General features: G+C 40.4%; 3 protein-coding genes across 4 annotated transcripts; 1 reads left to right on the top strand and 2 right to left on the bottom strand.

Annotated features, from left to right (window-relative positions):
* LOC8062821 (protein PHOSPHATE STARVATION RESPONSE 3) lies at positions 2416-5949 on the top strand. Its single transcript, XM_002453234.2, has 8 exons — positions 2416-2559; positions 3608-4281; positions 4442-4646; positions 4726-4802; positions 4900-4939; positions 5059-5128; positions 5225-5294; positions 5441-5949. Exons 2-8 carry the CDS (start codon positions 3640-3642, stop codon positions 5627-5629), a joined length of 1293 nt encoding a protein of 430 aa, XP_002453279.2. The 5' UTR covers positions 2416-2559; positions 3608-3639; the 3' UTR covers positions 5630-5949.
* On the bottom strand, positions 5952-9616 carry LOC8062820 (putative vacuolar cation/proton exchanger 4). Of its 2 annotated transcripts, XM_002451473.2 has the most exons (13): positions 9214-9616; positions 9053-9109; positions 8374-8583; positions 8192-8259; positions 8086-8114; positions 7797-7993; positions 7515-7724; positions 7281-7418; positions 7025-7141; positions 6899-6952; positions 6641-6757; positions 6454-6550; positions 5952-6294 (listed from the first exon to the last, which is right to left on the bottom strand). In XM_002451473.2, exons 2-13 carry the CDS (start codon positions 9104-9106, stop codon positions 6287-6289), a joined length of 1299 nt encoding a protein of 432 aa, XP_002451518.2. In that variant the 5' UTR covers positions 9107-9109; positions 9214-9616; the 3' UTR covers positions 5952-6286. The 2 variants fall into 2 exon arrangements, with proteins under 2 accessions (XP_002451518.2, XP_021315334.1); XM_021459659.1 differs by lacking the exons at positions 6454-6550; positions 6641-6757.
* Positions 9738-12485, bottom strand: LOC8062819. The gene is made up of 4 exons (XM_002451472.2): positions 12165-12485; positions 11758-11973; positions 10770-11243; positions 9738-10664 (listed from the first exon to the last, which is right to left on the bottom strand). The coding sequence occupies exons 1-4, from the start codon at positions 12408-12410 to the stop codon at positions 9891-9893; spliced, it is 1710 nt and encodes a 569-aa protein (XP_002451517.1). The 5' UTR covers positions 12411-12485; the 3' UTR covers positions 9738-9890.

Raw genomic sequence — 14647 nt, 5'->3', positions numbered from 1 at the left:
TCCTTGTTTATGGGGAAACAAGCTTGGGAATGCTTGGGGCAGAAGTTGACTGCTCCAGCTCCGTCGTCTAGTCGATCTGCACCGGCCAGTCCTAGGACGACGAGCAGCTACTCAAGTGGGGCTGGGACAAGTTGAGAGTTGTCACTTGTGAGTTTTTTTAAGAAATAGGCTACTGAATTTATTAAAAGAAACAGAAAACAAATTGTCACTTGTGAGTTGTCTCGGTCATTTACCACCATTATAAATTTATAAATGCATTTTTTACATTTGCACGTCCCACTTATTAATGGTATAAGAAATGGCAATCGTCTATATAGTTTCCACTTGTACATGCATTTTTCACGTTTGCACATTTCAAATAGGCTCTCGAAATTTAGTTTTCTTAAACATGCTTTTGTCGTAGAATCAGAACAGGGATACCAAATATCAGTGTACACCACTATAGAGACGACACCAACTATATATGTAAATCTCTAAGTAATCCATTGTCATGCCATTTGATCTAGACCTAACGATTAACTAGGCACTAACTCAACTAAAAAGAAACAGAGAGAACATCTTGCATCTTAACTCTTAACTAGATGTTGACCCGGTCACATCTTGCTACTGGCCAGTGTCCTCTCACAGCACAAGATGCTGCTGCCAAGATTCATCAGTAGACACCAATGTCTCAGTTGATTGCTTGTGCACTCGTTAATCCCTAAGTTTAGCTAAGCAACGTGCTTATGTTGCTACTCCCTCTGGCCAAAATAATTGCAAATCTTATTTCCGAGTCACACTTTTTAAAATTTAACTTGATTTCTATGTATCTCATAATAAGTTTATTATGAAAATATATTCTATTATTAATCTTTTTTTGAAATGATATTCTATTATTAATCTAGTGGGAAATTATTCCCTACTTCTAGGGAATAGTTACTCCTATATATATATCTCTACATCTAGGGCATATATGGCCGGCGAAGGGTATGTAGATGTACTATATGATCATACTAAACCATCTAGGGTAGTATCTATTGCAAGTATGCAAGTATACATATAATCATACTTATCTTATATAGCACTGCAGTGTATCTAAATAATATATTTAAAAGTATGGGCTCTTTTGGAAAAATTCCATGTACTAAGATTTGAAGTATCTTAAAATAAGTATATAAACATATTCAAACGGATAAATTAGTATGCACACATACATAATGTGGTTTATTAAAGATGAGAGTAACTACTCCCGGGAGTATAGAAAATACACCTAAATCTAATAATATTTATTATGTATTATAAATATTACTACCCCTCTATCTCAAATTGTAAGTCATTCCAAGAATCTTGGAGAGTCAAATCATCTCAAGTTTGACCAAAATTATAGAAAAAATTACAAAGTTTTGTGGCATCAAATAGATATACTATAAAAATATAATTAATGAAGAACCTAATAATACTTAGTTGATATCATAAATGTTATTATCCTATCATATAAATTTGGTCAAACTTTAGATACGTTGACTCTCTAAGATTCTTGGAATGACTTTATAGTATATCTGAAGTTTGAAAAAATAGTACTTCCTCCATCTCAAGTTTGACCATTCCAAGAAGTACTATTTTTATATGTATATTTGGTTATTTTTAAATGACTTCTTAAAAAGTGAGGATGTGCAGTTCTTTTATGATAGACAGAGTGCATATGCAGACTAACACTCACCTGTTACGCACTACATGGCTTTTGATGAATAATCTGCATCACTGCATCTCGTTGGTCAACTGGTGACGGCTCATTTGCTTTCACCTAATTTCTTCTTCGCCTAATTCATGGCTATGCACTATATCATGCCAATAGGTTTCATGTATTTTTCTCACTCTGTTCGCTTGAGCTTATCTGTCAAATCTGTTAGTTATTCAGCAGTTAACAGTATATTTCTTTCGTAATAAATCAGCGAACAGTTTCAGCCAAGCGAAGGTGAGACCAATCCTAGTCCTACTATACTAGTAATCCTTCCTTCCATCAACGTATGCGTGTTTGATTTGGAAAAAAAGGCCAATTTTTGTAAGTTCTGGTATGATTAAGGTTAACCAAATGTAGACGGTGTTTTTTTGACTGTCAAATGTAGACGGTGTTGTACGAGTTAGCTTAAGCGAAAGGGAAATACATACGTGTGGCAGCCAAACATATGAGAAAACTTCGTACCTGTAATAATAAGAGCAAAACTGCTCGAATGGTTGGTTGGTGAGCCTTGCTTGTTATTTTGGGAGATGCCATGCTGTGTTCCCAGAATTAGAAGCAAGTAGAGACAAAATACATAGCATAACTGCTGCATAAGCAAATGAAAAGCAACTGCAATTTATTAACAGAGAGGCAGATGTTGACTAGTAGTGCTTGCAGGCCACCACACCAATCATGTGCCACAAGCCCACAAGAGTAGACTAGTTAAAAGCCAGAGAGAGAGAGAGAGAGAGAGAGAGAGAGAGACTGGAATGGATAGGAGGGAGAGAGGATACGCAACTCCTTGCTTCTGAATCTCTCACGCTCCAGCACTCTTCATCTTGAGAGTTCTTCATTTTCAGGTAAGGGGTTTGGATCTTCCCTCAGCATTTTTCCTTCCATGAATGGGTTGTTTAGTTCCATTTTTTTTTGGAAAATAGGCACTGTAGCACTTTCGTTTGTATATGATAAATATTATTCAATTATAGACTAACTAGACTCAAAAGATTCATCTCACAAATTACAGGCAAACTGTGTAATTAGTTTTTGTTTTCGCCTACATTTAATGTTCTATACATGTGTCCAAAGATTCGATGTGATAAAAAATCTTGAAAAGTTTTGGATTTTGAGGAGGAACTAAACAAGGCCCTGGTTTCTCCTCACAGTTAGCTGCAGTCCCAGACTCTTTTAGTCGTGTTCTTGTTTTTGTTGTTCATTTTCCTCCACAAATTGTGTTTGGGTTGTTTCTCCTTCATATCTCGTCAAATAAAACTTTAGTGACGTCTGGAACCATCTGAATTTTTTTCTAGCCTTGTTGGAACCATCATAATTCTGCTGCATGGGCTTTATATTGTTTTTTCCCCTTTCGTTTTGTGTTTCCTCCATGTGATGTGGCTCGCTTCTAATCACAAGTCTGCTATGAGATTTTTTTCTTCTTCTGCTGTTAAGACATTGCTGCTCTGATATTCAAGAACAGGCTGCAGTTACATCCACTGAAAGGCCATTACTTTTGAAGGGTCCAAATCATATTTGCAGCTCTTCTTTTATCCAGACCTTGTTTAGTTGTGAAAAGTTTTTGGATTTTGACACTATAGCACTTTCTTTTGTATTTGACAATTATTGTCCAACTATAGACTAACTAGGCTCAAAAGATTCGTCTCGTAAATTACACTGTGCAATTAAATTTTGTTTTTGTCTATATTTAGTGTTCCATGCATGTGCCACAAGCTTTATAGTGACGGAGAATCTTGAAAAAATTTTGAATTTTGGGGTGAACTAAGCGCTGCCGGTTACTATTGAGTTTTTGGCTCTTCTGATAGACTATTTGACAAGATTAGTCTTGTGCATCCATATTTCCGGACTTCATTTTTTTGGTATCTACATGTTCTTACTCTGGTATGCACTATGCAGGCTTGGAGCAAGCAAGTCTGGTTTAGTGGTGAATGACCAAAGAGACCAATAGTCTGAATCTGAAGGCTGTTAAGCAATTCACTAGCCCTGGCAGAATGGCTCACACACGCACTGCTCCCCAGCCTTCAGCTCACCAGCTGCTCAGTGCACCACATGATCTACTGCCATCATCATCATGTGCTGCTTCCCAATCCTCAAAGATCCTTCCATTTGACCTTCAGAAATGCAGTCCTGACTCCACCAACGGAACCCCAGTCTCTCGCGTATCTCAAGCTGGATTACTATCCAAGGATCTGGTATCGCCATCCAGTTCTTCCACATTCTGCACAAGTATGTACTCGTCGTCGTCGACGAATTCCAAGTCATGCCGGCAAGCAGACGCTCTGCCTTTCCTGCCCCATCCTCCTAAAAGTGAGCATCAGCAAACATCAGGTGGTCAGTCATCCAGCTCTTCATCGCTGCTCTTTGGTACTGACCTCAACAATGGTGGTCAAAGTGAGGCTGAACCTGCAGCTGATCTCAAGGATTTTCTTAACCTTTCTGGAGATGCTTCAGGAGGCAGTTTCCATGGAGAAAGCAACGGCATGGCTTTCAGAGAGCAGATGGAGTTTCAGTTCTTGTCTGAACAGCTCGGAATCGCCATCACCGACAACGAAGAGAGCCCTCGATTAGATGTGAGCCCATAGTTCCATTCCATCAGTTACCATATTAAACACTTGAAAATTAAAGGCTTCCTTTTCTCTCACTTGTGATGATGAGTCTTTTTCTATCATAACTAAATTGTGTCGTGACACTAACTAGTCCCTTCCCTATACCTTGTTCTTGATCAATCAGGATATATATGACAGACCGCCACAAACCTCTTCTTGTCCGGTGTTGTCTTGCTCTGACCAAGACGACCTCCAGAGGACAGGATCTCCTGTTAAAGTTCAGCTGAGTTCATCTCGAGCTGCATCATGTAACAAGCCAAGACTGAGATGGACACTGGAGCTCCATGAGCTTTTTGTAAAGTCTGTCAACAAGCTTGGAGGGCCAGAAAGTAGGGTGATCCTTCTTTCTAGTTAAATTTAAATAAATTCACAGTTTTTGATATTCAAGTGATTGTTTAAATCTTGTAGAGGCAACTCCTAAGGGTGTGTTGAAGCTTGTGAAGGTAGAAGGCTTGACCATCTATCATGTGAAGAGCCATTTGCAGGTACTTGCGTGTAATTTCCTCCCGTGCATAGTCACTTTCTCCTGTAAACAGCCATCATTTATGATGTACTACTGGTTCATTTGGTCCGGAAATGCAGAAATACCGTTTTGCGAAGCATCTTCCAGAGACAAAAGAAGGTAGATTTTAGAAACTTAAGTTGCAATTTCTCATGCCTGTGTCTTTAAGTGCTGGTAATTGCTTTGTGTTGAAAATTTACCCTGATGAACTTATTGGTTCTTTTGCATGCTCAATGAAGACATGAAGTTCTCTTCAGAAGACAAGATATCTAAATCAGAAATACCAGGAAACAATGCTGGCAGAAAGAAGTAAGCATCCCACCCCCACCCCTAGTACAAACACATTAAAGTGTGAATGAACAATTTAAAACCATTTAAATTCACATCTCTTTTTACGTTTCTCAGGAGTTTACAACTAGCAGAAGCTCTTCGGATGCAAATGGAGGTTCAGAAACAACTTCATGAACAATTAGAGGTAAGTACCCTAGCTCAGTGATTTTTTAGTCCAGTGGTGGATGTATAATTTGAGCTGATACTGTATAATACAATTATCTTCTAGGCCTGTATAAATTTCGGATTTACATGGCTAGCAATCAAACAAATTTTATTCTTCCTCATCAGGTGCAAAGGCAGCTACAGGTACGCATAGAAGAACATGCAAAGTATTTGCAGAAGATATTAGAACAACAGAAGGCAAGTAATTCATTACCAGCTATGACAAGTTCAATAGAAAGAGAGCTTTCTGAATCTAAAGAGGAAAAGAAACCCAAGACGCAAGCGGACACTTTTTCAGCTCCATTGCCAAATTAAAAAAAAACAGATACTGACATGGAATGACTCACAAGTCATAAGTGAATAACCAAAAAGAAAAAAGCAAAGCCTCAGGTTGATCTTGAGAAGGAGCAACTATGTTCATAGCCGTTATGAACAATTGAATATGTTGACTCGCCTACTTTCAAAAAAATAATGTTGACTCGCCAAGCACTTTCCTTCTCTAACCTTGTAGAATATTAGCACTTCTGCCTAGATGCTTCTCTCTTGTATCATAATCCCTTAGTACTTGAAAGAGTTAACTGTATATGATTAATTTTCAGATGGAAATGAAACAAAAAAAAGGAGGCCCATTGATCTGTTTCATGTGTCACTAAATTTATTACTGCCTGCAAATCACGACAGCTGTTCATAAAGAAAAAATATTGATTCTGATTTCTACAAGTTCTGCGTGTACCATAAGAACAAAACTGTTGCCTACACAAACTGGAGATTTATGTAGAACTTCCTGTATAATCTTCTGCATATCGACAACAGTGGGTGTGCTTGAATGACCTCTTCATGTGAGGAACACTGAGGTGGTCAGTTAATTATTTTCTTCTTAAGTGAACCGCAGGAGCCCCCTGTCCTCTTCGAAGAGGTATCTTCAGAAAACTGGAAGTGTAGTCCCATCATCAAGGTACTAGTTTGCAGAGGCTAAACACCTGCAACACAGAATTTCCAATGGACATTATACAAAATTCATCGTGTTGTTGATCTTTCTCACTTCAGATATGGCCTTTTAATTAGAGATTTAAGAAAAAGATATAAGTGCATAGCTTATGTGTTGCAGAAATATCAATTTAGATAGGAGAGAAAGCTACCATCAATATTTGGATCAGCATATACATAAAAACTGGCAGCTACTATCAGGTAGCAGAGAATTAGCATCAGCCCTTTGAAACAATTCGAAGTCCCATCCTATAATGTTAGCAAAAGAAAATTGAAACAAACAAATCTTGCAAGAGTGGAGCACTGTGTTCCTCAACTGTGTTTGTATTATTTCAGTACCTGCAACAGAAGTGCTACAACCAGTACGGTTATCAAGAGGCTGGCGGTTTCAAACAGATGGAAATTCAAGTCCATTGGCTGGCCCATCATCCATCCTGCCACTACACTAAATGGTATCTAAAAATTCAAGATGATTAGGTCCTTTATTAGCAGCACTTGAGAACTAATAGCTAAACAATGACAGGTGAAGCACAGCCCTATCTACTTCTAAATGATTTAGATGAATGGTAGTAAGCAGCACATAGTTGAACAACCCACCACAAACATGGATATCTGCGTCGAAGACCCGATGGCGACTCCAAGGGAAAGGTCCTATAAAAGAGTCTCACAAATTACAGTAAAAAAAGTCATTAAAGTTATTAACAATGTCAAGCTACTGCTTACTAATTTGTCTTTCATTGCAAACATAACAGCACTAGCATGTTCTGCAGCATTCCCTACAATCGGAAGCAAAACAGTACTGATGAACGCAACTGGTATTTTCCAAGCCTTGGAAGCCCCCTGCAAACAGATTGCAGTGTCAGCCATAAGCAAACAGCATTACGCAGCTGCAGCATTATGCAAATGTGTCTGCTAAAATTGTGACCAACAAAATAAGTGGAAAAAAGAAACCATCCATCAGATCAGTGAGATATAATACCTCGATTGCTTCAACTAAAAAGTCAGAGAAAACTGAGATCCAAGCAGTAAAAATTGCAAGCCAAGCAATGGCTTCCCACTTGGAAATTTCAGGAAACGCGTATTCGCAATCGTCGTCCCCTTGATCCCCACCTCCTCCCTGGCGGTACAAATGCAGACAAGCACCTCAGAAACTTGCAAAGGGATCAATAACAATAAAACAGTGAATTTAAGATAATGAACTCATCCTTCTTGCCTCACTAGATTCGTCTCGGCGGCGACTGTTCGACAGCTCGAAGAAAATGAAAGCGGCATAAGCAAAAAGCATTATGCAGCTGCTGAACCTTGACAATGCCAGTGCTGACTTGCCCAAGTTAACCTCGGTGTGAGTATAGTACAGCATAGCAGGAGAGACCAGCCCCATCACAGCCATCAAGAGCAGCCCAGAGTTCAGCACTGCATCTTCCTGTCAATGCAACAACGGATCAGTATCTATCTGTACCATGTAAACCTGCCAACTGATAAGGACGACGGGCACCTTTCTGAAAATCTGCTCGGATTTACCGCAGGTGAGTCCCCCACCAAAGAACGCACATCCAAGAACCAGCAGCGTGTTTGACAGGATTGATCCGAGCAGAGATTGCTGAACCACCCGTAGCTTTCCGCTCCGGAGTGCATGAATTGATATGACCAGCTCGGTGGCATTGCCAAATGTAGCATTTAGGAGGCCCCCAGCTGCGATGAGAAGTGGTCACAGTCAGCCAAAGTTTGCAAATGCAATGCAATTCAGTTCAGAATTCTTCAAAAGAAGAGGAACTGAATGAGACCTGTTCGGCCAGTGAAGAGTCCTAGCTGCCTGCATCAAGAAGTAATAGTCAAACTTAACCAAGAAGATTACACCAAGTATGAGGGAAAATTATGAGAACAGATTACTCGGTTGCAAAACCCAGTCGCTCAGCCAAAGGAATGATACCCAACAGGCTCAGAGGAAATACCCAGGCCTTCAGATAAACAAAGTAACAAAATCAGTAAAAGACCACAGGCAAGAAAAGCAAAAGTACAAGTACCGAAGTAGTACAAGTAATAGAAAAAGAAGAATTGTGTATGAAAATAACCTTATTTTGGCTAAGATAATCCATCAGGATTGCCAAGAATCCACATGGTATAAGCAAATTGAGCTTAGATTTCAGCAGCACAATCTTCAGGCTTCCGAATACACCCGAATTTGTAGATCTTGGATTCCTTTGGAAACTTGCTCCAGTATTGTGGGATAAAGGTTCTGGTGCAGCAAGATTGTTGTCCTCGAACTCATCTGCTCCATCAGCCTGTTCTATAGGAAAACCAATGGAGATAAATCTAGTCAATAAGTGTGGAGATATAAAAAAATGACTTATTCAAATGGAACTCCATGATGAATGCACAGGTTGGCACCGGTACGGCTAATGTATATGATTAGGGCTCACTTAAATTTTGCGGTTTGATTATAATTCCTTTGGAGAACTTGGTGAAATTTTACATGAGTCAATTTTTTATAAGGTCATAGCCCATAAGGGCATATATAAGGCCAGTTATGCCAAGAAAGAAAAAAAGGTCCCAAGAAAAAACAATTCATTATTCAGATCTATGATCTCCTGTAATATTCAGGTTCAGAAAAATATATATGACTAATGATGCAATATTGAAATTGTATTAATCGCTTATCAGGCACTCAGTGATAATGCAAGCAATGGGGCCAACACGATGATGACATGATTGCGATCAAAGAATTTACACAAAGATGCACATCATTAGAACCTGAGTTTGACGCCCAAGCAAGAGCCTCTGGGAATCGGCACTGTCCGTCGCCATCTCCTGCTCCAAAGATTGAAACCCAATTAGAACAAAGACTTTAGTACGAATAATATATATAATTACTTAATAATCTCTTTATTCATGGTGAAAAATAGAATGATTACCTCTTTGAAATGCAGATCTAGAATTTAATCGGAATTAAACTGCAGTATCATGGGATGAATGAATGGGAGGCCGAGAGATCACGTCCATAACTAGAGGTCAGAAATGTACACCGCATTTCATCTACTCAGCTTGTGGTTGAGAGAGAGATGGTAGTTTTAACGGTCCCCAGCATGATCCCGCGAGAAATTATCGCCCAGTGTAACTACCTTTACAAAGCAGCCCTTCGACCCTGTTTAATAGGACTGCGGGAGCACGGCCTGAAAAGAAGTACATCGTTTAGCTTCTAATTTCAGCTTATTCTGGCCTTTTTTTTTCTTATTTTTGACTCAATATGTCGTTTGGGCTCAAGTTTCAGCTTATTTTAGTCATAAACAGCTTATAAGCTGTACCGAAAAAACCCAAACCCTAACACGGAACCAATGCGGTGGTGCCTAGGACACTGCATTTAGCAGAATTATATCGATCATATCACAAAAAAATAATAATCCTCGAGTCTAGGGGTCCATCGTGTTGCAATAAAGTGTACACAACACGCAGAAATAAGACATTTTGATTGCTCTTATACAAAAAGAAACGCCATTGGTATGTAATAGTCATCTTAATACAACAGCTACGATCATGATTCTGATAGTATTGAAATGTTGATCTATGAGTTACAGCCCAGAAAACAACAGTTTTATTGCTTATTCGATGGCTTCCCCTTTCCGGCACTGCTCTCGTTTCTCTTCTTCGTGAACCCAGTTATAACTTTCTTTGCCTTTGACCATTGCTTTTGTGACTCTGTGTTTCTCATGAAAGGGCAGACTTCACTAATGGTGATCTTTGGGACCACCCGAACTTTTTGTGGCTTATTGCTCTCCTTAGGTTCACCACCAATGGCATGGTCTGTTGACTCATCTGTAGTACCAGTAGACAGCATTCCCATGGAACTCGGCAACCTCTGCTCAGATGAGAGCTGTGTTGTAGCTTCCAAGGATTTTGAAGATCTCTCACTTTCAGTAACATTTAAATGTAATGCTGGTGCTGGATTGTTGTTCGGCAACACCTGTGATATGCTGAAAGATGTGCTCCCCATGCCACCTACAAGATCTCTCCAGGCTGATTTCTGAGTCCATGAATAACCTTTTCTAGGTTCAGTAGAACCAATATTTTGTGCACTTTCATTTTTGGTAGAAGAACTTGCTAGAGCCATAATGCCTTGAGAACCTGTGAAGCTTTTATCTTTGGGGAGTGCTGAAGAGAACTCATATGTTCCTTTTCCTTTCAAACCCAGAGTTTTTTGTTCATTTTGGCTGGCTTCTGATTTTAGAGGCAAAGTCTTGCCTGTGGTTCTAGTGTCTGAAACATGTTCTCCATTCCTTTTTATAGGTTCAGATGAGGCTTCAGATTTCTGCCTCTTTTTCGGCAAGGAAGGCTCTTCAATCCTTGGACGCTTTTGTAACTGTGAGTCCTGCATATAAATGAAATTATGACGATCATGATTATATGCATATAATTGCTCATAGATTTGGAAACCATGTGCAAATTGCTCAATAAGTACTTATAATATGCTTACCTTATTCACTTCCTGCTTTTCCATGTTCGCTCCAACTGCTGATTTATTGGACTTGCGGGGAGCAATGTTAATCACAAGGTCATCATCCAAATCTTCGTCTGAAGACTCTTCTGTCTCTTCCATTGGCAGGTTATCCAAATCCTCCTTTGGACCCTCTCCCGTTTCTTCAATTTGCATGTCACTCACAGCATTGGAGGGTTCAATGGTATCAGTATGACCATCAAATTTCCCCACTTCACATGAATCAAGATGTTCATTTTCCTTCTCAAAAAGCTTGTTCATCACAGAATTCATAATGTTACGTTCCTTCTCATATGCAGCAGCATTAAGAACAGAAGCATATTCATCATTAGCTGCCTCAGGAGGTCCACAGTGCTCCTCACAGTCACAAAAATGAATTGGATAAGAAGGAACTTCAATATGTCGGAAACTGTATTTATGCTTTCCTGTGCCTTTCAGTGGCAAAGCTTTCATCTGTAAAAGCACATAACTGATTAAAGAGAAATCAAGCCTAATTCGTTTTGGCATACTAAATAACCAACCATTTAAATAGAAAATGCATGCCCTCCAGGCCTCCATCTTGACCTATGTATTGCACAATGCAATCATAACATTTCTTTAGATTTCGGCAACTAATGCTTTTTGTTACTATTTTCACCTTTTTAGACCTGCCTATATTTTCACTCATTTGAAGAAGGAAAAGAGCAGTGCTATAGAATCAATTCACACCCTACAAAACGATACAGGTACGATAACCTGGTGTTAATATGAAATTGCAAACAAGACTGTCTGTGTAATCTAACATCTGTGTTTTTCCACTTCTTGGAAGAGTGTATAACTAGAAGCACTACTCAACAATCAAATGCGACATAGAAAACTTAGTGCAAGTGAGCAATTCGAATATCAAGCCATACTGCTCACCTTGGGTACTGACTAAATAACTGACACAGTGGATCAAACCTAGCATACGACACAAACAACTGCTCACCTTCCTCAGCTTTGGGAAGTAGATGTTAATCTTCATGCCCTCCAAGGCAGCCTTTTCTAGTTTCGGCTTCTGGTTCTCTGCATTATCTTTCAGCGCAGCTTCCTTTGACGCTGCTGCAGCCGCATCCTCCTCCCATTCTCGTTTAAGGCGAGTGAGGTAGTGCTCTTTGGCCTTCTCCAGCCTAAGCTTCCCTCCTTTCCATTTGCACCCATTGTACTGCACACAAAATGTCATAAGCCTCAGACAGCCTCAGAGCAACAAACAGGTAGCAGACACCAAAAACTCCGACTATCTATTCTCTGCTGAACATGTCTAATTTTTTGCTAAAGAAAATGTGCATTCATCTGAACATAGGAGCAGCCGAAATATAGAAAGGTAAGAGGGTACTGGGGAGGGGGGGTGAGTACGGTGGAGAAGAGCTTGGCGAGGGCCTTATCGTTGGGGCAGTGGAAGTCGACGTAGGCGAAGCTGCGTCCGTTTGTGCGCACGAACTCGACGCCGGCAACGCGCCCGGCGGAGGCGAACAGGGCCTCTAGGTCGGCCGCGCCCACGCTCTCCGCAAGCCCGCCCACGAAGATGCGCAACAGGGCACCCGCGCTGTTGTCTCCTCCTACTCCTCCCTCCCCGGCCGTCGAAGCCGTCGCCGCCGCCATGAGAAGGGGTTCTTCCTTGCGGCGGTGGCTGGAGGTGGGAAGGAAAGGAGACGACACGAGGCTGTGAGATTCGTGCTGTGGTTGGTGTCCACGGCAGGTGGGACCCACACAAAATCTGGTGTGTTGGAGGCCCGAGGCCTCACTTGGGCCGTCGAGGGAGACGCATAGTACAGTTTGTTCTCCGCGTGGGCCTAAATTTGGGCCCAACTAGTAATTGCGGTGGCAACAGACACGTTCGGATGGTAAATTACGAGCCCAAATGGCCCAATCAACCAACGCACCGCATTATTTGCGCTGCACTAAGCCGTGCTTAACCTTCAGTTTAGTCCCACCTGGGCAGCTTTGAGCGAGCAGAGACGGAGAAAAGGGTATAAAACTGAGACCTCCGGGTTTAGTGCAATTCATACCTTTCTCGGCCTTTTGGCTAAGATCAAGTGTAGTATCTGTTCTTATCAGTTTAATATCTGATATACGGACCATGTGTCTATTTTGATATTAAATTTATTTTTTGTGGGGAGAGACTATAATAGTGGCTTGCCACTAAGTTCCTCAAGCGTTGCTCAGCTGTTGCACTATTGGCAGAGCTTGGTGCACCCCAACCAAATGAAAATGAAAATTTCTCTTGTTTTGAGCCTAAAATAAGCAAGGCTCAAGCCTAACCATCCCCCAAATAAATTGACATCTATCCTGAATTTAACCAATTTTATAGGATAGTGTGTCATCTACAAACATTTATGCTCTTTGTAAAGTTGATTCAAATTTAAAATAGTTTGACCTAGGACAAATTTAGAAACTGATTCGATTTAGGACAGATGGATTTAATTGAAGGACAAATGCTTCGTGCCTGGATCCTCACTTGTTAGGCTTGTGACAATGGAAACCAAAAGGCTAAGGTGCATTAGGGATTGAGCCTTTGAGTATATTTTTTATTTAGAGGTCACATACGCTGCTAAAATGTTGAAAGTTCACTACTCTGAACTTGTCTCTCCAGCGAGAGCAAAGCAAACACGTTCCTCCATGATGCAAAGCAATCTGAACCTTTTGCTCAAACGTCCAACTATGGAACTCTTTCGGTTATTGTTTTGAAAATGTCCAGTTATGCCAGAGAGAAAGAGAAGTCGACTTACTATTTATGGAGGTAGATAGCAATGAACTATTCGGATATATATATAGATGTCCGTGTTGTTTACCTGCAGATTATCAGTTTCAGTGGAAGGTCTTGCATTGGGTCTTGGCCTAGCTAATATGACATTGGTAGAGTGAGACAATAAAGAACAGTTTTGTCAGCCATTACTTAGCTTTTTTGAGCTGGTTGTTCGCACATTCTTTGGTTTTTCTGCGTGTACACGAAACATCTAATCATTGAGATTAATAATCTATGGCAAATCAAGCCTCGGGCCTGAGGGGTGGGGAGATGTGCCGGCGGGATTAGGGAGGGAGCATATAGGGCGTGATTGGTTGCAATTGCAAACCAAGCTGAGCTCGGTCCTGAATGGCCAGGTTGTTCAGGATCAAAGAAGTCAGGTTGAGCTCTCGTTTGTTCGGTAAGAAATCATTGCCTGAAATGAATCCTACCGGGATTACTTTGCAAATTTATATAAGCATTGATTAAATGGAATAATTTCTGGTGAAATCCATTAGAACCGAACAGGGCCAGGCCGTAGGTGGTCGTGTTTGGTTCTCTTTGTTGTTTGGCCCAGTACAAGACGAGATCATGTTTAGTTGCATGCATGCATCAAAATTTTGGGTGACTGCCTTATAGGTGATCGTGCACACCTAATATTGAAACCAATCTGATACAACGAACCTTGACTTGTTGATATGGAATAATGGAACATGAAAATGAGACCTATATACTGTATGCTTACTTTAGGCCTTCATGGTGGACTTGAGCCGGACACACATCGCCTAGGTGAAGTCCCAATTCCTCGATCGAGGCGATGACACAGTACGTGCTGCTTGGCGTTCGACGACGTGTGTGGCCAAGGTCTTGTTTACTTGCAAATTTTTTTTATAAAATGTGAACAGTAACATTTTCATTTGTATTTGACAAATATTATCCAATTATAGACTAACTAGGTCCAAAAGATTCGCCTCGCAAATTTCATGCAAACTGTGTAATTAGTTACTTTTTTATTTATATTTAATGCTTAATGCATGTGTCGTAAGATTCTATATTTTGTAAAATATTTATGTTGTAAGATTCGATGTGACGTGGTAGTCCCGCACCTAGGCGC

This window comes from Sorghum bicolor, chromosome 4 (genome assembly GCF_000003195.3).
Source record: "Sorghum bicolor cultivar BTx623 chromosome 4, Sorghum_bicolor_NCBIv3, whole genome shotgun sequence".
Lineage (NCBI taxonomy): Eukaryota > Viridiplantae > Streptophyta > Magnoliopsida > Poales > Poaceae > Sorghum > Sorghum bicolor.
The sequence above is the reverse complement of the archived record's forward strand: the minus strand, read 5'-3'. Positions and strand labels throughout refer to the sequence as shown.

Bases quoted from the DNA above. Each gene is read 5' to 3' on its own strand.
- LOC8062821 (XM_002453234.2), top strand. From the start codon at position 3,640: ATGACCAAAGAGACCAATAGTCTGAATCTGAAGGCTGTTAAGCAATTC. The intron at 4,282-4,441 runs GTGAGCCCATAG...TTGATCAATCAG, and splicing joins AAGAGAGCCCTCGATTAGAT to GATATATATGACAGACCGCC. The intron at 5,129-5,224 runs GTAAGCATCCCA...TACGTTTCTCAG, and splicing joins AACAATGCTGGCAGAAAGAA to GAGTTTACAACTAGCAGAAG.
- LOC8062820 (XM_002451473.2), bottom strand. From the start codon at position 9,106: ATGGCGACGGACAGTGCCGATTCCCAGAGGCTCTTGCTTGGGCGTCAA. The intron at 7,994-8,085 runs GTCTCATTCAGT...TTCTCATCGCAG, and splicing joins ACTCTTCACTGGCCGAACAG to CTGGGGGCCTCCTAAATGCT. The intron at 7,725-7,796 runs GTGCCCGTCGTC...TTGCATTGACAG, and splicing joins CCGAGCAGATTTTCAGAAAG to GAAGATGCAGTGCTGAACTC.
- LOC8062819 (XM_002451472.2), bottom strand. From the start codon at position 12,410: ATGGCGGCGGCGACGGCTTCGACGGCCGGGGAGGGAGGAGTAGGAGGA. The intron at 11,974-12,164 runs GTACTCACCCCC...TTTTGTGTGCAG, and splicing joins TCGCCAAGCTCTTCTCCACC to TACAATGGGTGCAAATGGAA. The intron at 11,244-11,757 runs GTGAGCAGTTGT...GTGCTTTTACAG, and splicing joins ACTTCCCAAAGCTGAGGAAG to ATGAAAGCTTTGCCACTGAA.